The 25,684-nt window shown below is 41.9% G+C and overlaps 1 protein-coding gene across 1 annotated transcript in view; it reads right to left on the bottom strand.

The window, feature by feature from the left end:
* Window positions 1–350: 350 nt before the first annotated feature.
* LOC138980771 (uncharacterized) overlaps window positions 351–25,684 on the bottom strand; it is a 61,267-nt gene continuing 35,933 nt past the window's right edge. Inside the window, exons 4-7 of the mRNA XM_070353667.1 lie at window positions 6,668–7,467; window positions 4,939–5,130; window positions 2,127–2,327; window positions 351–1,144 (exon numbers count right to left, since the gene is read on the bottom strand). Of these exons, the coding sequence (XP_070209768.1) occupies window positions 533–1,144; window positions 2,127–2,327; window positions 4,939–5,130; window positions 6,668–7,467 (1,805 nt within the window). The 3' untranslated portion in view covers window positions 351–532. The remainder of the gene's footprint in view (window positions 1,145–2,126; window positions 2,328–4,938; window positions 5,131–6,667; window positions 7,468–25,684) is intronic.

Genomic DNA, 25,684 nt, shown 5'->3' with positions numbered 1-25,684 from the left:
AAACGTTACTGCGCGTTACTACGGTTTTACTGTTACAAAGCATGCGTCCCGTGCTCTCCGGGGAAAATCTCCATAGGCTAGCATGGTGTCCAGCGTGAGCCATACAGGCACATGAAATTAATATCAGAAAAACGCCGGCCACACTCTCGTTTATAAATTTGTTCGTTACAATATTTAACGTCAGTAAAACAAAAACAAAGGTCGTACCAGGACGCTCATACTTGATAAAGAAAACTAAAAGATAAAGAGCGAGCTAGACCAAAAAACACAAGCAAAACAAAAAGAATCTAAAGACGCAGAAGGCTCCTTAGCAGGGGCATTCTCAGAAGCATTACTCCAGCGAGCGATCTGTTCCATTCTGGATGTGAGAGTTATGTGTGAAACGTTTATTAGAAGCATTACTCCAACGAGCGATCTGTTCCATTCTGGATGTGAGAGTTATGTGTGAAACGTTTATTAGAAGCATTACTCCAACGAGCGATCTGTTCCATTCTGGATGTGAGAGTTATGTGTGAAACGTTTATTAGAAGCATTACTCCAACGAGCGATCTGTTCCATTCTCGATGTGAGAGTTATGTGCCAGGGACTGCTGCACGACCTCTTCTACAGACGGTAGGTCTAGTTTCATCATGTGATGTTGAGGCGTTCCCACTCCCTGGTCCCCCTCTGAGGCGATATTGGTGGTGTTGCCAAAGTTCATGTCATGGAGTTTGCCGACGTTGTTGTTGGTGGTGGTCTTGTTGGCCTGCATGTTGAACGTGCAGTTCGTGTAGATGACCTGCTTCGTGGAGTTGTCCCCTGCAACTTGATGTCCTGTGCTGGGGCTGGCTGCTGAGTCTTCAGGGTTTAGAGGCAAGGCAGCCATTTCGGAACTTGGGGTCGCTGCTTGAGAATGCGTGCAGCTGTTGTGAGATCGCGTGCAACTTCCGTGATAGTTTGATGCATCTGAGTTCGAGGCATTTCGTGGGATAGCCTGAAACGCTCCAGTTTGCTCCAAAGGAAAGGAACAACTCGTTTGCATTGCTTCGTCAGAATGGACTGGCCTTGTGGACGATGTGGTTGTCTCAGACAGTTGTTTGGCGTGAGTGTTCTCACCAAGATCGGCCTCAGTCTGTGCTGAAGCTGACTTCACCTCGTTCATCAGCTGCAAAGAGATAATGACCTTACTCACCAATGTCTCTTTTGTTTTATGTTTGAAAGAACACACTTTTTCACATATAAAGTTTCCCCACTGGCTACAACAAGGATTGCTAAACTAGGCCAACAAATTATTGCAACACATTTCGCACCCATGTAATTTCATTAAAACTTTATATGCCAGTTAAGGCCGTTCACTTAACAATCAGGATCACTTTTTGGATCAAAGATTTCTTTTAAAGGGATCACGTGACCGCCGCTCAAATACGGGTACCCTCAAAATCGACCAGAAAAAAACGCAAGAGCCGAATAAAAAATCGACACAAAATCACGATAGGCAAAACATTGCAACTTTGACAAACGAGAGGAAAGTCAAATCAAAAAAGTCTTTAATCCAAAAGGTGATCCTGATAGTTACGTGACTGGCCTTAACTGGATTATAAAGTTTTAATTACATAACACTGGAATTAATGCTTTAATTTGAGTTCGAAATTTGTTGCAATAGTTTTTTGGCCAAGTTTAGATTAAAAGATTCGGAAAATATGTAGAAATTCAGAGTTGTGTCATTTCTACATTGAAGCACAAAAGCGCTTTTCATAAACCATTTTGTAAAATGACAATATAAAATATTAAAGGAATTTGAAAGATCTAAGCGTGGCACAGCAGTGAGTGAAAGCTCTAATGAACCAGTCTCTAGCTGACACCAAAACAATTAGACATGTCAAATGACATCAGAAGTTGTGAAAGAAATAATTGAAAGTCAGAAGAGACTTTCTTCTGAAATTTGTTAAAATCTCTTAGCAGAGCAAAAGAGAGAGGAAACAAAAAATGTGTCCCTTCACAGACAGCCCTATTGGGGAAATCAGACCCTCCTCGGACGGGACCGAGTTTCACAAAGAGAATCTGATTTCAAATCAAATGACTTCCAAATACTTGTGATATACATACTTATGTTTTCATTTCTTTTAATAAAAAAAAATCCCACATACCTTGAGGCACACTTGGAGTGTTTGGGGTTCTGGTGCCTGAAGGAAATTGAAGGACTGGTCGCCCCTATGGATGTAGCCAACATCGATGTAAGATTCGAACCACCAGGGGGGCACATGGTCCTCCCGGCACTGGATGGACCACACGGCTCTCTCTGGCTCCGTGTGGCACAGACATGGGTAAAACATCCGGGGATCAAAACTCTGTAGAGAGAAACAATTCTTTCAAAGTGGGTAACAATGTACGAACACAGGTTTGATGCACATGTAGTTTTTTATATTTAGTCAAGTTTTGACTAAATATTTTAACATCGAGGGGGAATCGAAACGAGGGTCGTGGTGTATGTGCGTGTGTGTGTGCGTGTGTGTGTCTGTGTGTGTGTAGAGCGATTCAGACTAAACTACTGGACCGATCTTTATGAAATTTGACATGAGAGTTCCTGGGTATGAAATCCCCGAACGTTTTTTTCATTTTTTTGATAAATGTCTTTGATGACGTCATATCCGGCTTTTCGTGAAAGTTGAGGCAGCACTGTCACGCCCTCATTTTTCAACCAAATTGGTTGAAATTTTGGCCAAGTACTCTTCGACGAAGCCCGGTGTTCGGTATTGCATTTCAACTTGGTGGCTTAAAAATTAATTAATGACTTTGGTCATTAAAAATCGGAAAATTGTAAAAAAAAATAAAAATGTATAAAACGATCCAAATTTACGTTTATCTTATTCTCCATCATTTGCTGATTCCAAAACATATAAATATGTTATATTCGGATTAAAAACAAGCTCTGAAAATTAAATATATAAAAATTATTATCAAATTTTTTTTTTCGAAATCAATTTAAAAACACTTTCATCTTATTCCTTGTCGGTTCCTGATTCCAAAAACATATAGATATGATATGTTTGGATTAAAAACACGCTCAGAAAGTTAAAACGAAGAGAGGTACAGAAAAGCGTGCTATCCTTCTCAGCGCAACGAATACTCCGCTCTTCTTGTCAATTCCACGTGCACTGCCTTTGCCACGGGCGGTGGAGTGACGATGCTACGAGTATACGGTCTTGCTGCGTTGCGTTGCGTTCAGTTTCATTCTGTGAGTTCGACAGCTACTTGACTAAATATTGTATTTTCGCCTTACGCGACTTGTTTTTATATTTAGTCAAGTTTTGACTAAATATTTTAACATCGAGGGGGAATCGAAACGAGGGTATGGTGTATGTGTGTCTGTCTGTATGTGTGTCTGTCTGTGCGTGTGTGTGTAGAGCGATTCAGACTAAACTACTGGACCGATCTTTATGACATTTGACATGAAAGTTCCTGGGTATGAAATCCCCGAACGTTTTTTTTATTTTTTTGATAAATGTCTTTGATGACGTCATATCCGGCTTTTCGTGAAAGTTGAGGCGGCACTGTCACGCCCTCATTTTTCAACCAAATTGGTTGAAATTTTGGTCAAGTAATCTTCGACGAAGCCCGGGGTTCGGTATTGCATTTCAGCTTGGTGGCTTAAAAATTAATTAATGACTTTGGTCATTAAAAATCTGAAAATTGTAAAAAAAAATAAAAAATTATAAAACGATCCACATTTACGTTTATCTTATTCTCCATTATTTGCTGATTCCAAAAACATATAAACATGTTATATTCGGATTAAAAACAAGCTCTGAAAATTAAATATATAAAAATTATTATCAAAATGTTTTTTTCGAAATCAATTCAAAAACACTTTCATCTTATTCCTTGTCGGTTCCTGATTCCAAAAATATATAGATATGATATGTTTGGATTAAAAACACGCTCAGAAAGTTAAAACGAAGAGAGGTACAGAAAAGCGTGCTATCCTTCTTAGCGCAACGAATACCCCGCTCTTCTTGTCAATTCCACGGGCACTGCCTTTGCCACGGGCGGTGGAGTGACGATGCTACGAGTATACGGTCTTGCTGCGTTGCGTTGCGTTCAGTTTCATTCTGTGAGTTCGACAGCTACTTGACTAAATATTGTATTTTCGCCTTACGCGACTTGTTTCTTGTGTATGGATGTCATGGCAGAAAATGATAAAGTAAAACAGTGTGTCAAAACTGTATACCGTGATAATGATAAAGTAAAACAGTGTGTCAAAACTGTATACCGTGATAATGATAAAAACAACAAAAGCTTAGTGTAACTCTTGTAAAACTAATTTTAAACAGCCAACATTAACAGACACAAATGAAGTATTTAAGTAAATAGGAAACACCAGATACTTCACAGATCACTATGGGGGACTACCCCTTTTTCCAAGTGGACTGCCCGATAATGATCTGGAACCCTGTATTTCCAGTCTTACTGTATATGTGACCCTCCACCACGGAATGAGTCGCATGTCACCTTTGCATGATTTTCATATTTTTACATTTTCATAAAGAGTTTTTTGTGCTTTATCCAGTGGTGAAAACCGTGTTAGAAAAGAGTGAAAACTGTTTTAGTTATAAGCCTGTGACTAAGGTGACCCTCACACTGTTACTAGACACTCCCCGGACTTATATTAAACCTAGCGCAGAACCGCGCGAGGTGACATGCGACTCATTTCGTGGTGGAGGGTCACATATAGTAAGTTTTCATGATAATTAAATCCTTTAGCATTGAAGTCAAAAACACGCTAAAGCAAAACACAAGAATTGAGGATGGTTGGTGTGTTTCAACACATAAGGATACTCTTACTCTACATACAACCTGGGCTTATCTGTAGCCGTGAAATTTTTCTTGACACGGTAAGAAAAACAAAATTGAAAAGAAGAACAAAATAAAAATAAAAATAAAAACGTATGCTTAGCTCACTTTTTCGGGCTGTAAGCGAGGACTTCCATTCGGTCTTTGCTTGTGTCTCCATATGGCATCCTCGCCGCTTGTTTCAAGAGGAAGATGGATCCGGACCCCAACTCTGACGTCACTGATCATGTCTGCTGTCATTGGCTCTAGTGTAGCACTTGTAACCAATGTCAGCTCGTCGTTGGGGTCTGGAAGCCCTGCCTGAAAACACACACACACGCACACATACACACGCACACACATGCACACATGCACACACACACACACACACACACACGCACACACATACACACACACACGCACACACACACACACACATACACACACACACACACCAAAAACCAATTAGGCCACACTCAATAAAACGACACAGTAACTTTTATACCAATCAGTGAACATACATTATAGGAAAAAAGCAATTTCAGAAATGATATGTGCCACTTTCAATTGTGAGGCTGAAAACTACCATCAAATAAAAAAAAACTACTGAAAGTTTCATGTTGAAGTCTATATACACAGCCTTTAAACTCTGCAGGATCCAAGTGTATACTAAGTCTTTTGCAAAATGTAACCATCGCCGGACCGGGTTATCGACTACACACGGAAGACATCGTGGGGCCGTGCGGACCCATGCTTCTCAAAGAAGAAAAAATATGCATACCCTTCCGTATACCCATGCTTTCCAAAGAAGCAAAAACGTGCATCCCCTTCCGTAGACGCCGTGGATAAATTTCCGCGAGAAGTAATTAAATTAAATTATTAATTTAATTATTACCGTGCGGACTAAAGCTTCTCAAAAAAGGAAAAACGTGAATACACTTCTGTAGACGAGGTGGGGCCGTGTGGACTCACATTGTTATGAATTAATTTCGCTCCACGTGACTTGCTTATTAACTCCAAAATTAAACACATTGTAGAAAATGATGTTTAGAGCCAATACCTGAAGGTTTGTGACTTCTCTCCCTAGTTTTTATGTAAGTTCCTTCAGTTTGAGAAACATGAGTCCGCACGGCCCCACAATGTCTTCCGTGTGTAGTCTAAACTTGACCTTTGTTTTCTTAATTACTTCTCGCTGAAATTTAATGATCTTTTAGGAAATAAGAGTTTTTTATGTGTCTGAGGCATTCTTAAAGGCTCATTAAAAAAAGTCCAAGTGGTTTAAGAGGTATTTGCAATTAAACACCCTTCTGGGTCCACACGGACCCACGACGACCGGCGAAGGTTAAAATAACAACAAACAATTGAACAGCCTACTTTATTTTAACTCTGTATCTTCTTACACAGCTTCTGTATACTATGTGGTACTTGTATGTTACGTGAACAATATTTGGACCTACTATTTTTACTTTAAAGAAAACATACAGCCAAAACAAAGTTCACTATTTCCGTTATCCCTGTCTGTTTTTTTTTATTTTGTTTACTCATTATCCTAATTTGTTTTCATTTTACCCTTTTAAAATGTTTTTGTTACAAAAGAATAAAATTCAATTTTGCGGACTTTGCCGAGAGAGTTACCCTTCTCCGACGTCCAGGGGGCACAGTTTAAGCAATGTCCGGTTAATAATAATGGCCATACACCTGTGTACAAATGCAAAAAGCAAACTTCAATCCAAAATAAAATGTACAACAGACATACCGACCCTTATCTTGTGGCCTTGTCACCGGAAACAAACATATATGTTTTCTATTTTGTTGGGCTTAATGTCGCCTTGCACTGTCACATATGTAGAAACCTTACCTTACGGAAGTCCCGGATGTCGAGTCTCAGGTCCCAGATGAACAAGGTGAGGTCGACGTCTCGTGTCCTCCGCTGCAAATGGCGTCCATACAGACGGAATTTTAGATATGGTGGGTCCGTACCGTGCTGGCAGTGTGTGCAGAAGTAGCCCGTAAAGTGGTTGGTAAAAATGGTGATTCTTTTCTCTCCTAACAGGTAGAATGATCCGAGACTGCTCGCTGTATTCTCCATGAAGCCCTTTTCTCCTTCTTCAAGTCCCTCATCATGGTTTGGTGTGTCAGCCAGTTTCAACAGCTCCACACAGATTTCCCCGTCAGAACTCCTGCTGGCCTGGTAGACTTTCACATTGCTTTTATCCGCGTCAGGAGGGAGAAAATGTGGCAGAGAGATACACACAGGTTTCTTGAAAACGACATTTTCGCCGGCGTAATATTCAACCACTGGACTGCAGATGGATTCAGTCGCACTCAGTTTCAGTTTCCCCCGCACTCCCTTTAAATCGATGGAGGTGGCTCCTCGAATGGTAACTGCTGCCGTGGCGTCTGACTCTTCAGAATTATTCATCTGGTCTTCCTCGGGTGTCGCTTGTTCTTTCTGGTTGTTGGATATGCTCTGGTGTCTTTTCCTTTGTGTTGGAATTGTGCCACACCCACGTGTCACGTCCTCTCCGGCGTCGTCTACGGCATCTCCAGGAACAAAAAGTATGACGTCAGAATCCACTCCTTGCAGGCGTCCGCCTTTGGAAGAGAATGATTTGCTGAACTGCCACGACCTGCTGAAGATTGGCTGGTGGCTGTTGCCTGATAGAAAGTGAGGGTTTACTGAACACATGAACACTCAAGGCACTTTTTATCAAAATTTTTTTAGAGAGCATTGTATTTTCGTGGGTGATTCGTTGACTTCAGTAACTGTTATGATTGTAAGGACCTGAGCGTATGCATATCACCATGGACATTGTGTGTGCGTCGTCTAGTACCATACATAATACCAGGGGGTAATCGTGTGATAACATCTAAAAGGACATACTGAAGCAGCTGTGCCAAGGCCGGTCAGAAACACAAGCCCTTATCTCTTTAACATGACGCACTTACCATTTGATTCTTCAAACACTCAACAGTTCTTGTTTCCCCTTCTTACCATTTGATTCTTCAAACTCTCAACAGTGTTTGTTTCCCCTTCTTACTATTTGATTCAGTTTCTTGAGAATTACGAAAACAAAACACTAAAAGAACATTACTTTATTTCACATTCAACTGCCTAGCTCTCGGACAAGTTTCCAAACGCCTAAATTGCCCAAAGCAGGCAGGGGGAGAGGGGTGGCCTTAAGCCTGAATAATAGTTCAAGCTGTCAAGGGCTTTTTTCTAGTGTCAAAACCTCGTCCGAACTGTTCGTTAATGCAATAATTTTTAAAACTGTTAGCAATTTGATTTGTATCACGATTTTAATGAACAAACTAAGTGATTGTTTTTTTAATCTTCCGAGTTGAAATGCAATACTATATACTCCGCACGGGGTAAAAGATTCACTCGAAACTAAAACAGATATTGTAGCAAAAAGTCTGTTTAACAGATGAACAAAATTTAAATCAAATGAATTAAAATATACATTTGCCACAATGTCACTCAACTCTTCTTAAAAACTGGATACGGATTTCATCAAGATATGTATTAACAAAAAAAGGAGAGAAAACACAAAGAACACACAAACAAACACACACAGACACACACACACAGACACAGACACAGACACACACACACACACACACACACACACACACACACACACACACACACACACACACACAAATGAATTCCTTGTAATAACAATAATAACAAGAAATTCCTCTGATAGGAAAAACACCCCCGTCAAAGGGAAATAACCTTCTCAGTTGGTGGCAGTGAGAATGTGTTACACGACACTTGAGATTGCCACAAGTTCTCAAACGTCGTATAGTTGTGTTCTTTTATTCTACGTCGCCCGTCTTCGCAGCAGCAGAAAACAACTCGTCAAATTGAGTTCGAGGATTTATTTAGCATTACATACATACAACTGCACATCTAGCAGAACTCAAATAGAAGCTTTTTTACATACAAATCGCGCTGGCATATATAGTAAATACTCAATCTCGAGAATATTCCAGACCGAACATGATACAACTACATTATATGCGAACCGCCCATGGACTAGAATGGTGACGTTCTCTGTGACGTACATCAAAAGGTGCCGACGCCCTTAATCCGATCGAACGCCACGAACTCACACTAAATCAGCATGGTAAACAACTTGTTTTGACAGGACTAGAAAGTTCACCTGCATTCTCGTCCAAGCATAAATATTGTGTTTACAAAATATAATATCGGTACTTTCCCACAAAGTACAAATAAGTCAACTACATGCAACACACAAAACTGAACCAAAGCTCAGCAACGGTAGCGTTTCCTAACAGAATGGTTATTTCCCTTTGACCAACGGGGGTGTCCGTCTATAAGTCGTTGTATAATTTTGATCCACCAATAACTCCCTAACCGTGTGTTTGACTGGTCCCAAGTTTTGTAAGGACCGTCTCAGGAATGTATAGAACCTGTTCACCAAGTTTGGTGACGATCGGTCCGTTCATTCCTGAGATCTACTTACGAACACAAACACACAAATACCGCCACAAACACACAAACACATCGAGTGAAACCTATACACACCCCTATACCGGGGGTGTAAAAATACGATATTTACCTTCATGCACTAAGCGCAGTTCCGTGAAATCCACGCAAGACACACTTTTTGTAGGAAGGGAATGCGAATCTTGATCTTTCTGAGTTACACAGGTCACGTGCCCTTCACTGAGACTACGATTCAACCTTGTCTGAAATAGGCGTGTCATCGTCAAACATAACAAGTCGCGTAAGGCGAAATTACTACATTTAGTCAAGCTGTGGAACTTACAGAATGAAACTGAACGTAGTCCGCCGCTAGTGCAAAAGGCAGTGAAAGTGACGAGCCTGTTTGGCGCGGCAGCGGTTGCGCTGTGCTTCATAGCACGCTTTACTGTACCTCTCTTCGTTTTAACTTTCTGTGCGTGTTTTTAATCCAAACATATCATATCTATATGTTTTTGGAATCAGGAACCAACAAGGAATAAGATGAAATAGTTTTTAAATCGATTTCGGAAGTTTCATTTTGATCATAATTTTTATATTTTTAATTTTCAGAGATTTTTTTTAATCCAAATATAACATATGTATATGTTTTTGGAATCAGAAAATGACGAAGAACAAGATGAAATTGTTTTTGGATCGTTTAATAAAAAAATAATTTTAATTACAAGTTTCTGATTTTTAATGACCAAACTCACTCATTAGTTTTTAAGCCACCCAGCTGAAATGCAATACCAAACCCCGGCCTTCGTCGAAGATTGCTTTGCCAAAGTTTCAATCAATTCAATTGAAAAATGAGGGTGTGACAGTGCCGCCTCAACTTTTACAAAAAGCCGGATATGACGTCATCAAAGGTATTTATCGAAAAAATGAAATGTCCGGGGATATCATACCCAGGAACTCTCATGTCAAATTTCATAAAGATCGGCCCAGTAGTTTAGTCTGAATCGCTCTACACACACACAGACACACACACACACACACACACACACACACACACACACACACACACACACACACACACACACACACACACACACACACATACACCACGACCCTCGTCTCGATTCCCCCCTCTATGTTAAAACATTTAGTCAAAACTTGACTAAATGTAACAAAAAAAGAGCAATGAAAAGTTTACCTTTTCTAAATGTGTTAGAATCTCTATTTCTCTTTGTCTCTCTCTCTCTCTCTCTAATTATAGTTCCCTCTTAGGGCGAGGGCTGGTTGAAAAAAGCTAGTTTGAATCGCTTATGCTACTACCCTCGTAAAATATAATTTGATTTGATTTGACTTGATTTGATCTCTCTCTCTCTCTCTCTCTCTCTCTCTCTCTCTCTCTCTCTCTCTCTCTCTCTCTCTCTCTCTCTCTCTCTCTCTCTCTCTCTCTCTCTCTCTCTCTCTCTCTCTCCCCCCCCCCACTCCATCGCACCTTCATGCAAAACGTAATTCTTACCAGCTAGCTCAGCTGGGGCCCGCACATTGACACCTTGTTGAGGAAAGCCGAGTCCACTCTCAATCTCTCTCAAAATCCTTAGCAGAGAACCGTGAGCGGCGGGCAATCCACTAGTCCAGCTTGTTCGGGCACTGGTCAGATCTCGCCTCAGCTACGGCCAAAAAGCCTTCTTTGGGACCCCTGACAACCAGTAGGGAAAGCTGGAACGATAAGACAAAGCAGCCGTTAAAATACCACTGGGGGTGCCCCGGAGTGCTATCAACGCTATGGTTTACTAGGAGGTCGGTTGGTTGCAACCCAAAGAAGAAAGCCACGTCTGTAATAATCTTAAACAAATGAGGCAGAGCGATGTTAAGATATCAAATAACCAGAGGGAAGTAATCGCTCTTTATGCATACGTGTGTGTGTGTGTGTGTGTGTGTGTGTGTGTGTGTGTGTGAGTGTGTGTGTGAGTGTGTGTGTGTGAGTGTGTGCGTTTGTATGTGTGTGTGTGTGTGTGTGTGCGTGTGTGTGTGTGTGTGTGTGTGTGTGTGTGTGTGTGTGTGTGTGTGTGTGTGTGTGTGTGTGTGTGTGAGCGCTCCCCCTCTCTGTAACCGTTTCATATACATACACACGAAATCTTGTACACTCTCAAACGTTATAATTCCGGTAGCATTAAGAAGAAAGAAGTCGCGTGAAGCAATACCAAACCATTAACTCGGTATTGTATGTAGACCTAAACCTAAAAACTGAACTATAATATCTCAAAACTGGATCCTGGCTGACCGAAACCCGTCGACTGAGACAGCGCTGTCTCCGTTTAATGTGCACAGCGAACCTAATTCGCAAAATAACATGTCAAACACAATGTATCTACATGTCTTAGAAACCGAACACACACACACACACACACACACACACACACACACACACACACACACACACACACACACACACACACACACACACACACACACACAATCACACACACATACACAAAACAATAGCCTACTCTGTATGTTATTGCGTTTTGATCTCCAGCGTTATTTTGAATACAAAATTAATGAAACATTTCTGGAGAAATCTTTTAGTCTGACTATTAACCACGTGGTCCAGACCTGGTAAAGACTGTTTGCTTTACATTTCAATCAATGTGACTGAAAATTGTGGTCGATACTGATAATGCCGCCTCATCTCTCTTGTTGTTTTTTTTATTAAAGCGGGAGTTATCATCAATATTTAAAGAAATGTTAAGAATAACATCATTGGGGGATACTATTTAGAAGAATTCACAAGTAAAGTTTCATGATCATCAATTTAGTCATTTGTGTGTGTGTAGGTGGGTGTGTGGGTGGGTGGGTGAGTGTAAATATGTGTGTGTGTGTGTGTGTGTGTGTGTGTGTGTGTGTGTGTGTGTGTGTGTGTCTGTGTGTGTGTGTAAACGCGCGCCCGGTGTGACTGTGACTGTGACGGGCGCAGGGGCGTGGTGGTAAGACGTCGGCCTCCTAATCGGGAGGTCGTGAGTTTGAATCCCGGTCGCTGCCGCCTCGTGGGTTAAGAGTGGAGATTTGTCCGATCTCCCAGGTCAACTTTTGTGCAGACCTGCTAGTGACTTAACCCCCTTCGTGTGTACACGCAAGCACAAGACCAAGTGCGCACGGAAAAGATCCTGCAATCCATGTCAGAGTTCGGTTGGTTATGGAAACACGAAAATACCCAGCATGCCTACTCAACGAAAGCAGAGTGAGCTGACTATGCTCTCAGAGTATAGTGTGGGGAACCCAAATGGGCAAACGAGCTCACACGAAACCAGAAAATTCTGGAACGCTGACAAGAAGAAGAAAAACTGTGGGCTCACACGGTGTGTGTGTGTATGTGTGTGCGTGTGTGGGGGGTGGGGGGGCGGTGTTGTGTGACAGAGATCAAAACAGAAAGACTGTGTGTGTTAGAGAGAGAGAGAGAGAGAGAGAGGGAGAGAGAGAGAGGAAGAGAGAGAGAGAAATGTAAGGAGAGCAGCCTAGTGAACGTTGAGTTGTTGCAAGGGAAGGTAATCTTCTATTCAAGAGACAATTTCAACGGCAACATTTACCTCCCTTTTAATTTTTTTATTTTTATTTTAAAACTTAAAAAACCGATAACGCGGTGTTTATCTTCCTAAAGCACAGGTTACATCCATTTTTTTTAAGTTGGCCTGATATCGCGGAAATAAAACTGCAAAACCAAGCAATGCCAAAACGATTTACCATAACTGAAATGAAAACCTACCATCAGTAGCGTTTATTATACCATCACTGAGTAGTGTTTGTAAGCCGCGTAAGTCTGTATCTCTACCTTGTCATCTCTCAAGCGTGATCGAGAAAATCGTCCCTTTTGAGAAATATACTTAAACAAAACATCAGCAACAAAAGTCGAGATTTTTCAGAACTTGAGAAGCTGTAGTGCCTTGTTCGGTTTACTCAACACACGGAAGTGTGTATGGCGAATCTGTGCATGCAGTGTTAATGCTTGCAGTTATACTGAGCATGAAAAGAAACGCAACACAGTCGAGCAAAGAACATGCGAGATATAAGCTTTGCATCAGCCCACAACAAGCAAGCATGCTTACACTTCCGCTGCTCACAATGAGTGCGTTTGTGTTCATTGCTGGTTACTTGCTCTCCTGCGGCGATGTCAGTGGAGGCCAACCCTGGGCCAGCGAGGTCAGGGGAAGAGAGAAATACTTACCTCAGATACCTGGCCAACCACAACAACTACCCAGCTGTGTCGGGAGGGGCGGACCCATACCCGTGGGTGGTGCCAGCATCAGTACCAGCATCTACGCCCTCATACTATGGTGGTGTACAGCAACATAATCTCCACCAGCACAGCGCAGTGGAAGGGGGTCCGCTGGACCTAGCAACAATGCAGAGACTCTTTGACACACAGGAGAGAAAGTTTCAATCTCTGAACAGTGAACTGATGACCAAAATGGACAGCTCGTTCAGTGACGTCAGAAAGCAGATTCAGTCCATACAGTCAAAAGCAGACGACTTAGAACAAAACTACTTCTCTATGCTGCAGGAAACACGGGATACGCACGCTGCAGTTACAACCCTGGAAGAGAGACTTAATCAAACCGCTGCAGAACTAGACGACAAGATAGACAAGCTAGAAGCCTTTTCTAGACGTGACAATCTGAAGTTTTTCAACATAGCACAGTCCGCAGACGAAGACTACTATACGTGCGTCACCAAGGTGCTGGACGTTTTAAGAGATACTGTTCCAGAAAAACATTGGGACAGGACAGACATCGTGCGTGCCCATCGCCTTGGAAACAAAAAGCACGACAGCAACCCAGCAAGGCCACAACCAATGATTGCAAGATTTGCAAGATGGTCCGACAAATTAGAAGTGCTCACATCAGGCAGAGAAGCGCTTAGAAGGAAGAACATCACTGTAGCAGCTGACCTCACTATCAGACAACAGAACATCATCCAGGAGCATCGTGACAGAGGGCTGAAAGCTTACTACAGGGGCAACAAACTCGTTGTAGATGGCCCACTACAACAGCGGCATTACAACCGGAGTTCGTCCTTTGGGAGAGGGAGACGAACTCTACACGAGCAGCAGCACAGCTCACGAAACGACTACAACAGAGACAGCGAGGGCGGTCAGCAGTGGAGACAAACTACAGGTCAGCGCTCACATAGCAGATCCCGCAGGGACTCTTACAACCGCCACAACACAGCTGAGGACTACAATCCCAAGAACACTAACCAAGCATGGTATGACAGGAGATCCTACCAAGAGTCGGATGAACACACGAATCGCTATGATACAGATGCAGTGCCGACACAGTACTCAACAGAGCAGCGCTATCAAAGCGGAATGTTTGGGGACTCCCACAGCCACCAGTACAATGCAGACCCTTACAACACCAACGACTGGAACCATGATTGGTATGACAGGAGCTCTTACCAAGATTGGGACGCCTACTTGCATCGCCAAGAGCCCGAGGCATGGAGGATCCCACAAAGCGCCCCCAACTCAAAGACTTACTCCGCAACATCACGCGAGAATACACGGTACCCAGAGACAGGAAAGGCCGACCTACGAACTACAGCACCTCGAGACTACCAGATGGAAGACGAGACCACAGCTAGAAAGACATACAGCAGCCCAGACGAAGACAGTCAGCCAGGGAACGCGCCAGCTACCAGTAAAGGTACCGACAACACACACCAGGCAGCGGCCCAACAGCAGGAGACCAAGGTCAACCCAGACGACGCTTCAACGCACAGCCTAGAGATGCCGGCTGGTGGGGGGCCTACTGAGGAGGTCAACGGGGATACAGTGGAAGCAGGAGATCCGTCCGGATCAGCAGCCCTGGTGGAGACTAGTGGAGACGAGTCTGACGACGTACAGGAGGGAAACCTGCGAGCTTTAGAGCTCTCCATACAAGGCGCCACGGACACCACTGCACAAGCAACAGAGGTGTCACCCGCGACACAACACAATGCAGAGGAGAACGACGTCATCGCCGAGGTGCCTGACAAGCGCCCCCTCACTCGAGCACGAGCTCAGACTGTGAGGGAGGGAATGGACAAGCGCCAGATGACTCTTGCTGACTGTGGGGTCCACAGCACGACGCCAGTATCCACGGTTACCAATAGGGTCACAGACGAAGGCGAAGGCGCTAGATAGGATGTCGGCCGGGCCCCGGTTAATCAACTCCATTCGACTAAAACCGTAAGTTTCTTGACGTATAATCTTGAAGGTCTAAATCGCCTCTATGATCCAGATATAGGTTCATATCTATCAACATTTGATTTTGTGCTACTCGTGGAAACTTTTTCAATAACTTTTCCGACTTTGATATTCCCGACTCATGAAGTATTTGTATCCCCAGGCATAAAACTGTCAGATAGTGTAACTGCACGCCTTTCCGGAGGAACTGCTCTGCTTGTCAGAAAAGAACTGTCCCGCTTTGTGACTAGAATAGAAACAGAATACGACAACATGATAATTCTAAAGTTGTCGAAGAGTCTCTTGGCCACAGACCAGGACGTGATCTTATTGGGTGTGTACGTGCCCCCAATCAATTCTGTGTATTACAGAGAAACGGACATTTCGAATGGCATAGCTGTCATTGAACATTGCATGATGGATATTATACAAGACTGTGGTGACCTCCCTTTTATATTAATTGGTGATTTAAATGCCAGAACAAGTTCGAGAAATGCGGTGCACAAAACACTTCTCGATGAGAATCTCGACATTTTTTCGATACACGAGGATTACGTAGAAAAAGACTGTGTGAAACGGAACTCAAAAGACAAAGAACTGAACGAATATGGTAAATGTTTACTCAGTGTCTGCGAACAGTTCGATCTGAAAATTTTGAACGGTGGCCAGGGTGACGAGCGTGGGAATTTCACATATATATCCACCTCGGGTTGTAGTGTGATTGACTATATTATTGTCTCCAGACTCCTCCTTGATTTGCACATCAGAGTGCACGTAGCGGAAAAAATTGAGTCAAAACATATGCCTGTCGAGTGCTACATACAAATACAAAGTGAAATACATGAGTTGGATAGAAAACAACCAGGGACGTATAGAATTGACAAACTCGTTTGGTGCCCAGATAAAAGGGAAGAATTTATGGCATGTGTAATTTCTGAAGAGGTAAAACACTGTTTTATTGAAGCAGAAAGCAAAATAGACATGGATGTAAATGCCTCGATTAGAAAGTTTACAGAAGGACTGCTTATAGCTGGCGAATGCATGAAAAAAAGTATAACAATAGGAAAAGAACGTAAACAGGCATGGTTTGATTTTGAATGCAAAGAGAAGAGGCAAGCTGTAAGACATGACTTACGAAATGTCCACAACGGTAATTTAGACAAACTTGTGTACACACAAAACAGAAATGAGTACAACGAACTTAACAGATGCAAAAAAGTTGCCCACAGACAAGCAACAATTGAACTGTTGCAAAAAAGTGGTAAAGATCCTAAAACATTCTGGAGAACCATAAGGTCTTTATCAAGGAAAACAACTAATGCTAACACAATAGAAACTGAACAATGGTATGAACACTTTTACAATGTATTCAACACATTCACAGAAACGGACGCAAACAATACTACTGTTGACGAAGCACAAGAGGTAGTAGATGAAAATGAACTAGAGACTACCCAGATGCTGGAATATGACATAACAGAAACAGAGGTTTACGAAGCCATACGAGCATTAAAAAATGGTAAAGCTGCAGGACCAGATGGTGTTATTAGTGAGCTTTTCAAAAATTCAGCTTTTCATGTTGTACCATTCCTAGCCCGGTTCTTCAACAAACTGTTTACATCAGGTTCATATCCTGAAGACTGGTCTGAATCCATCATTCACCCTCTTCATAAAAAAGGGGATATTAACAATCCAGACAATTATAGAGGCATATCATTACTTAATATTTGCAGCAAACTATACAGCTTTATCATAAACAAAAGACTAACTAGTTGGGTAGAATCCAACAACCTATTAAATGAAAGTCAAGCTGGCTTTCGTAAAAAGTACAGTACGACCGATCATATTTTTACTCTATTTGCTATGGTACAAAGACAGTTACTGTCACACAAAAAACTATACGTTGCTTTTATTGACTTCAAGAAGGCCTTCGACTCAGTAGACCGTACAAAGCTGTGGAAGGTGTTGCAAAGCAAAGGAATAAAAGGTAAAATGTACCAAGCCATACTTAGTATGTACAACGTTGTTAAAGCAAAAGTTAGGGCAGGAGCAGAGGTCACTGACCTTTTCATGTGTCCGAGAGGCCTGAAGCAGGGAGAAATAAATAGTCCAATTTTGTTCTCACTTTTCATTAACGAATTGGCGGACGAAATCAAGCGAAAAGGACGACACGGTATACAACTTATCCCAGATTTTATTGAGATATTGATCCTCATGTTCGCAGATGACGTTATTTTGATTTCCGACACTGTGTGTGGGTTACAGAACCAGATAAACGTGCTATACCAAACTGCTTGTAATCTTGGCTTGACTGTTAATTTAGAAAAATCTAACATAGTTATCTTCAGAAATGGTGGTCACATTGCAGCGATTGAAAAATGGATGTATGGCAATATCGAAATGGAAACTGTGAACATGTATAAATACTTAGGAATTTACTTTTCTACAAGGTTGACATTTTCTCACACGCTGAACGATTTAGCGCTGCGTGCAAGAAAGGGTGTGATTGGTATTTTTAAGGTACTGTGGACTCTAGGAGAAAGATCACCAAACATATTCTATAAACTATTCGACTCCCAGATCCAGCCCATGCTCAATTATGCGGCAGAAGTCTGGGGCCTTGATGCAGACCATTCACCTATCGAAAAGGTGCATCTGTTTGCCCTTAAGAGGTTTCTGAACACAAGCATGAAAACACCAAACACACTTGTGTATGGAGAAACTGGCAGACACCCGTTATTTGTCAACACGTTTGTTAAGTCCATACGATTTTGGTTGCGCATCCTGAAAATGCCTAGTCATCGATTGCCACAAAAAGCTTATAAAATGCTGCTTTATTTACACGAACAAAATAAAAGAACATGGGCGTCATCAGTTTGCTATGTGCTGTACAAATACGGCTTTGACCAAGTTTGGATTCAACAAGGCGTTGGAAATGAAAATGCGTTCATAACGGAATTCAAGAACAGACTAGTCACATTATACAAGCAAGAGTGGATAGAAACAGTACAAAGTAAAGAACGATTCCTTTTCTATAGCACTTTCAAGTCAGCCTTATCTATGTCTTCATACTTAAATGACCTGAAGCACGTCAAAGCAAGAAACTGCCTGATTAGGTTAAGACTTGGTGTCTCGCCACTCAAAGTGCATCGATTACGACACACTCGGTCGTCAACTGCTGAAGATTACTTGTGTCCATTCTGCGCAAACGAGACCGAAGATGAAATTCACTTTGTTTTGAAATGTCCAAAATATGCTGGTATTCGCGAGTACTACATACCTGCAAAATATTACAACCGCCCATCAAGCTTTAAACTGGCGCTACTTCTAGCGACACCAAACAGATCAATATTACTTAGACTTGCAACCTTCATCATGAACGCGTTTAAAATACGCAGTGAGTGGGGACAGTGAATATGAGATATTGCACGATCTTGTTTTATGTGTATGCTATTTTTGCTGCTTTCTGTCGATTGCTTAAAAAACAGTAATGAAGTTTTGTCTTTTTTGAAAACGTTAATGTGATGCTATGTATCAGAGATGCAACGATTATGCATATTACTGCTTGCAGATTTGCGTGTGAAAGGGCATGTGAAGGGATAGATGGAGTGATGAATAGATGGATGACGGATGAATGGTTGGACAGTCAGACGGTTGATTAGATGGATGGAGGACAGAGGGACATGAGATGGATAGAAGGATGGATGGATGGATGGCTGGCTGGATGGATGGATGGATGGATGGATGGACGGAAAGAGGACAGAGAGACATGAGTGAAGTGCGACAGAGATTGGATTTTTGTGCTGATGCTTACTGTCCTTTTCCAAACGTTTTGCTGTTGTAAATGCCTGTTTCCACAGTCGTCATGTCGACTGTCATTACGATGATGATGATTTATTTTATTATGATTAATATTACAATGATTATTTTTCATGAAGCATGAATGATGAAAATGTGTACACCCCGAATTGAAATGGGCCCAAGGCCCAATCAATAAACCATCCAGACTCCAGACTCCAGACTCTCTCTCTCTCTCTCTCTCTCTCTCTCTCTCTCTCTCTCTCTCTCTCTCTCTCTCTCTCTCTCTCTCTCTCTCTCTCTCACTCTCCTCTCGTTGGTCTGTGTGAGGGAGAAACGGGTTGAAAACATGGACAGAAAGAGACAAGCCGATGGATGGATACGGGTAAATGCATTAACAAATCATTTGGATAATTGATGAACAAAGAGAGATATGGATAGATGGATGTTTCATTGTACTAATCAATGAGTTGAACAAAGAGAGAGAGAGAGAGAGAGAGAGAGAGAGAGAGAGAGAGAGAGAAAGAGAGAAAGAGAGAGAGAGAGAGAGAAAGAGAGAGAGAGACACAGGCACAGAGAGAGAGGTGGAGAGAGAGAGAGAGAGAGAGAGAGAGAGAGAGGGGGGAGGGTAGAGACATAGACACAGGCAGACAGAGGAACAGAAACCGTGATGCTTACCAGAGCTCCTTGCATATCAACTGTTCCAGGACGGCTACTATTGTCAAAGTTTGGTAAGCGTGCCTGGCAAAGACTCCAAAGAAGTGGCTCTGTTTGTTGACGCTCCTCAAGGTGTTCAAAGAACGACACTGCTGCTGTCGGCGGCGGCGATGGTGGTGGTGACGTCCACTCTGAAAACATCGACACTGGGGACAGTCGTGGGGATGCTATCGGTGACCATGATTCCGACAGCAGTTCTATAACAGGTGTTGGCAGTGATGACAATGGACGTATCTCCACGGCAGTCTGGTCTGCACAAATTGCACACAAATACAAAGGCTAGAGATAAGGCACAACATTTTGTTTCAAAAATGTGTTTTATGTTCTCAGCATTTTGTGCTACTTTGAACACCAGAGAATCATTGTGCGATGTAACATTATATAGCTATTCTGATGAACACGTGGGGGAATTCGGGGGCTGTGATTGGATGGTCTCTCCAGATTATCAATGCATATTGCTGCCGAAGTCCGCCATTTTACTCAATATCCAAAAGCATATTGAGAAAAATGGCCGACGCATGGTTCCGGTTTACACATCTGTACCACGCGGCGATGTTTCTATCGACAACAGCATACACTGACAACTTAAAAAGCTGTTTCAACAACTGTGTTGTGAAATCGAATGCACTTGGAGTCAGTTTTTCTTCCAAAGTCAGAAAGCGTGTAGCGGTGTGCATGTCTGCGCGAACATGATGCGCGTAAGAAGTTTGTCTGCTATCAAAACCTGAGATCAACGCATCGACGCAAAAACTGTCATTTTGTAAGTTTGGAACAACAAATCAAGGTCATAACAGCTATATAATCGCTATTATGTTTTCAGCGTAGCAATAGGGTCCGATATTTAGATTCGAACAAGTATAATGCGACTCGTCTTCGACTCGTCGCATTATACTTGTCTCGTCTAAATATCGGACCCTATTGCTACGCTGAAAACACAATAGCTGGTAATTATGTTTATTTACCCAGGAAACTAAAATTAATATGTTCAGAAATATGAAGAAATTGCTCTGTTATTACATCTAGGTACCTGCTTAGAGTAAAATAAAACATACTTCAAATTATACCTTTATTTTTCTGGAAGAACATGTTTAAAAACAAAGACATGTTTTATCAAAAAGAAGGTCACAAACATTGTCCATTTTGACTTATAATCTATCCAAATTTCACTTCTAAGCCAGGACAAAAAATAAATTCTGAGCGTCTGCATCAAGAACCTTGAAACTGAGTATTGAAAAGCTTCCCAGAAAACAAACTCTTAATGTCCATGCCATACCTGGCCCTACATAAGAGACATACTGTATAAGAATACAATTATCGATTGTCAGCTTTCACAATGCTGACAAAACTTCCATCTTTCATTGTGTACACCACCATCCATCAAGACTAAGGCGAGATAAACGATAGCATCTGTGGTTATGAGGCAATGGAGGAATTTCGAAAATGTGACCATCCACCACGAAATGAGTCGCATGTCACCTCGCGCGGTTCTGCGCTAGGCTTAATATAAGTCCGGGGAGTGTCTGGTAACAGTGTGAGGGTCACCTTAGTCACAGGCTTATAACTCAAACAGTGTTCGCTCTTTTCTAAAACGGTTTTCACCACTGGACAGAGCATAAAAAACTCTGTAGGAAAATGTAAAAATATGAAAATCATGCAAAGGTGACATGCGACTCATTCCGTGGTGGAGGGTCACAAATAACCCTATCGGGTTTGTATGGGTCATGACAGAGTGAATTCCCTTGGTTTATACTAGCACAGACATTGGAGGGGCCAATCACCAACGAGAGGTGTGTCGGAAACACGTGGACAGGGCCACGTGTGAATTTATTTGTACGAGAAGAAGCAAGGGTATTCACTCTTTTACAACAAACCCGACAGAGTTATTTCCGAACATCGTCTACTGACCACCCCCTTCACAGAAAATATGAACATGAAAAGTGTCCTTACAATGTTTGAAAGGCAACTGCCCTTGATCTGAATACTCAGAAGAGCAGCTTGACTGGTTGTATGACTCTGAAGCATTATCGGGTTGTTCTTCTCGTCTAGGTGTTATTCCATGGAGCAGTTGACCTTGTTTCTGCAGATGAAATGTACACGATTGAAAAGCAAAGCCTGCAAGCGGCGACAAGTTCGTGGACAAATCTTGCTTGAACAGCAGTCATAATCCTGAAACCTCGCAGGAGATTAAATCACGCAGAAATCAACTGGAATTAGGAAGATATATATTATAAGAACCCCGAGCATCAGCATATCATCTGGTGAGACTGCAGGAACCACCAGGTGCTGAGAAAGGAAATCTGGCCATTGTCGGAGACCCTGCACAACAAGCTGTACGGGCCAGTGGCTGCGCTGCAGAGGACCACTAATTATATCTCAAGATCTGGACTCCAAGTGTGATCGGCGATCGAAAAGAAGAAGAAGAAGCATATCATCTTCACGAGAAAGTACGTAATATGTTCTGTGTCAGTCAGAATGGAGTAATACTCCGTGCAGGGTGTTGCATAACCCCACTCTGATAGATTTAATATTTTGAAAATAATGAAAATGTAATTGAAAATTAAATCGGACAGCCTTCTATTGTCGTCAGAGAGAGGTTGGACTGTACTTGTGAAAGGAAAGACAAGTGAGAGGATGTTTGAAGGCCAACGGTAAATATTATCAATGAACAGTCCGAGCTCAATGACAGAATGTCTGTGGCATACAGCTGCACGCATATTGAGAATAAAACATCCGGGGGAAAATCAAAATTCATCCCATTAAAATATCTCCCATAGAAGTGTTCAAGGAAGAGAAACAAACTGTATAACGTCACTTATCTGCAATAAGGTGCAATTGTGACATCAGAATTCAAGAAAAGTGAAATGGCACAGAAAACATTGATAGAGTTTTCCTCAAGAGCATTACGTCATATAACTGGCCTTACAATCAGTAAACGGCCTCATCACAAAGATTTGTACTCAAACGCTTCTGCCTATGTTTTTTTATGATGGGTAGTACTGAAACTGTTCAAGAAAGGGATATAATTGATGACAGGCAAACCGAATTTGAAGGGGTTGTTGTTTTTAGCATTAAAAGCTCAAGTTATGTTAATGCATATACTCTTAAATTGTCTCACAGGTGTTTTTTTCAAATCGTCGGACGAATGAAACTAAAAAGAAGAGGTGTACCTTTGTAAAGCCGTCATCAAAGATGGTGGGAAAGAGGTACCGCGTCGTCTCTTGAAGTTCAACAAAATGTGGATACCAATCTAGAAACAAACAAGAACGCTGAGGCGTGATTAACCATTCAGTCAAGCGAATGCACGCTGAAATATATATGCCACTTTCCTTTCACCTTCCGAACACACACACACACACACACACACACACACACACACACACACACACACACACACACACACACACACACACACACACACACTCACAGAAACAGCGAGACAAATAAACACACACACACACACACACACACACACACACACACCAGCACACACACACACACACCCACACACACACACACACACACACAACAGCACACAAATCTGTATAGACCACAGCAAACACACCTGTATCATTCTGACCGCTAGAGAGAGAGAGAGAGAGAGAGAGAGAGAGGGAGAGAGAGAGAGAGAGAGAGAGAGAGAGAGAGAGATGATAATTATTTGAAAAGAAAATATAAGCTAGAGACAATATCTTTAGTGTATGGGGAAAAGTTGATGTCATAGTCTCTTGCCTTTCAATATGACGTCATGTGTGTGTTCCAGACTCGATGTGACGTCGATCGGCCGAACAGAGTTCGATGTCAATGCAGGCTTGAAGCATAATTTCCTTTCAAGGAATTACTTCATTTTAAGCATTTTTTCAGCGCCAAACACCATATAACTATATTTTTTGGAATCAGCAAATTAAGAAAGTCGCTATTTAACGGTTTTCTTCATGTGAAGCTCATTATTAAAACAAAAACAACAAAACTATATATTTTCGGATACAGAAGGCAATACAGATTACAATGATGTCACCTTTGTGATTCAAATATCGACTTTTAACAAATCGACAAGAAAGGCGAAATTTGAGTGAACATTTCATCAATAAATGTTAAAGGTACCAAGTTGAAAGGCAATCCCATAGTCCGCACTTAGTCAAAGATCATGTAACGAAAACTTCAAACAAATTGATGAAAAACTAGCCGTGAGAGTGCTGCCTCAACTTTTCCAAACGGTCAAATATGACGTCATCAGATAGCCCTATCAAAAATTGGCTTAAAAGGTTTCCAGCAATTAAATGCTCTCAGAAATGTGTGTCCCAATTTTCATAACAATCCGTTCAGTAGATTTTGAGAAAAGCTTTTCACAGACACACACACACACACTCACACACGAGACTAAGATATAGAACATCTTGATTTTGCAAAGACTTGGATGCATGAACTATAACAATTAATTGAAAATATATGTAATTTGAGTTATGCATGCTTGTACCCCGATGAACCTTACACTTGCTCAAATACTTGACGTGTCAAAAGCATGCGTTGAAATGATAAAATTGTTGTCAAAAGATGATTGAGTTAAAAGAAAAAGCTGTGGTTTTAAACTTGTGGAAGGGTGAAAGGGTGAAACTGAGTATCTTGTTCAGAAGCAACTATAAACCAAGCGCAAAAGAAACGTTGCTAATAATTTACCTTTCTCTTCTCCTCTCTTCTCAACGTGTTCTTGTGACATCTTGTGTAACACACGTTGCCTTCGCCTTTCACTCCTTTCAAACTAAATAAGAAACAACAACAACAATGGTCTTTCAGAATCGCTTACATTAAAGCCACAGTGACATGAAACTTTGCATATTGTTTAAATATTGTGAACGAACAAATGAACAATCCATCTGTTACCGAGTCTTAATAGTACCCAAAGCGAAATTTCAGACGGCTGTTCTGAAAACATTTTCTCATGACTTGTCCTTCTTCTTTGTTCATGGGCTTAGACTCCTGAGTAACGTTCACTCATGTTTTTTGCACGAGTGGATTTTTACGTGTATGACCGCTTTTCCCCCGCCATTCAGGCAGCATACTCCGATTTCGGGGGAGGCATGCTGGGTATTTTCGTGTTTCTATAACCCACCGAACTCTGACATGGATTACAGGATCTTTTCCGTGCGCACTTGGCCTTGTGCTTGGGCGCGTGTACACACGAAGGGGGTTAAGTCAGTAGCAGGTCTGCACATAAGTTGACCTGGGAGATCGGAAAAATCTCCACTCTTAACCCACCAGGCGGCAGCGACCGGGATTTGAACTCACGACCTCCCGATTAGGAGGCCGACGTCTTACCACCACGCCATTACGCCCGTCTCAGGACTGCTTTCCTTCCTTCCCAATTTCCTTTGGCTCCTCAATGTCTTTTTCAATAAAGTGTGGAGAATCCCTTTATTGATAATGTTTTTAGTAATTTGGCGGGCGGGATGTTCAAAAAGATATATAGAATTTCAATTAATCATCAAAACACGAACATTTTACCAACACTGCCGTTCTGACACAAACAACAAAGACGACCAGAAAAGCAGTCGTTTCGTCGAAAAAAAACACACAATTTAGAAACGTTTAATCTCGGGCATAAGAACACGTTCGCAAGAACTTCGCCATAACGGCCGTTAAAGTAGACAAACACAGTCATTTAAAAAATCGTCGATTGTCAACCGGCCTCCAGC

This window comes from Littorina saxatilis, linkage group LG11 (assembly GCF_037325665.1).
Source record: "Littorina saxatilis isolate snail1 linkage group LG11, US_GU_Lsax_2.0, whole genome shotgun sequence".
NCBI lineage: Eukaryota > Metazoa > Mollusca > Gastropoda > Littorinimorpha > Littorinidae > Littorina > Littorina saxatilis.
This window is presented reverse-complemented; position numbering and strand designations above follow the sequence as displayed.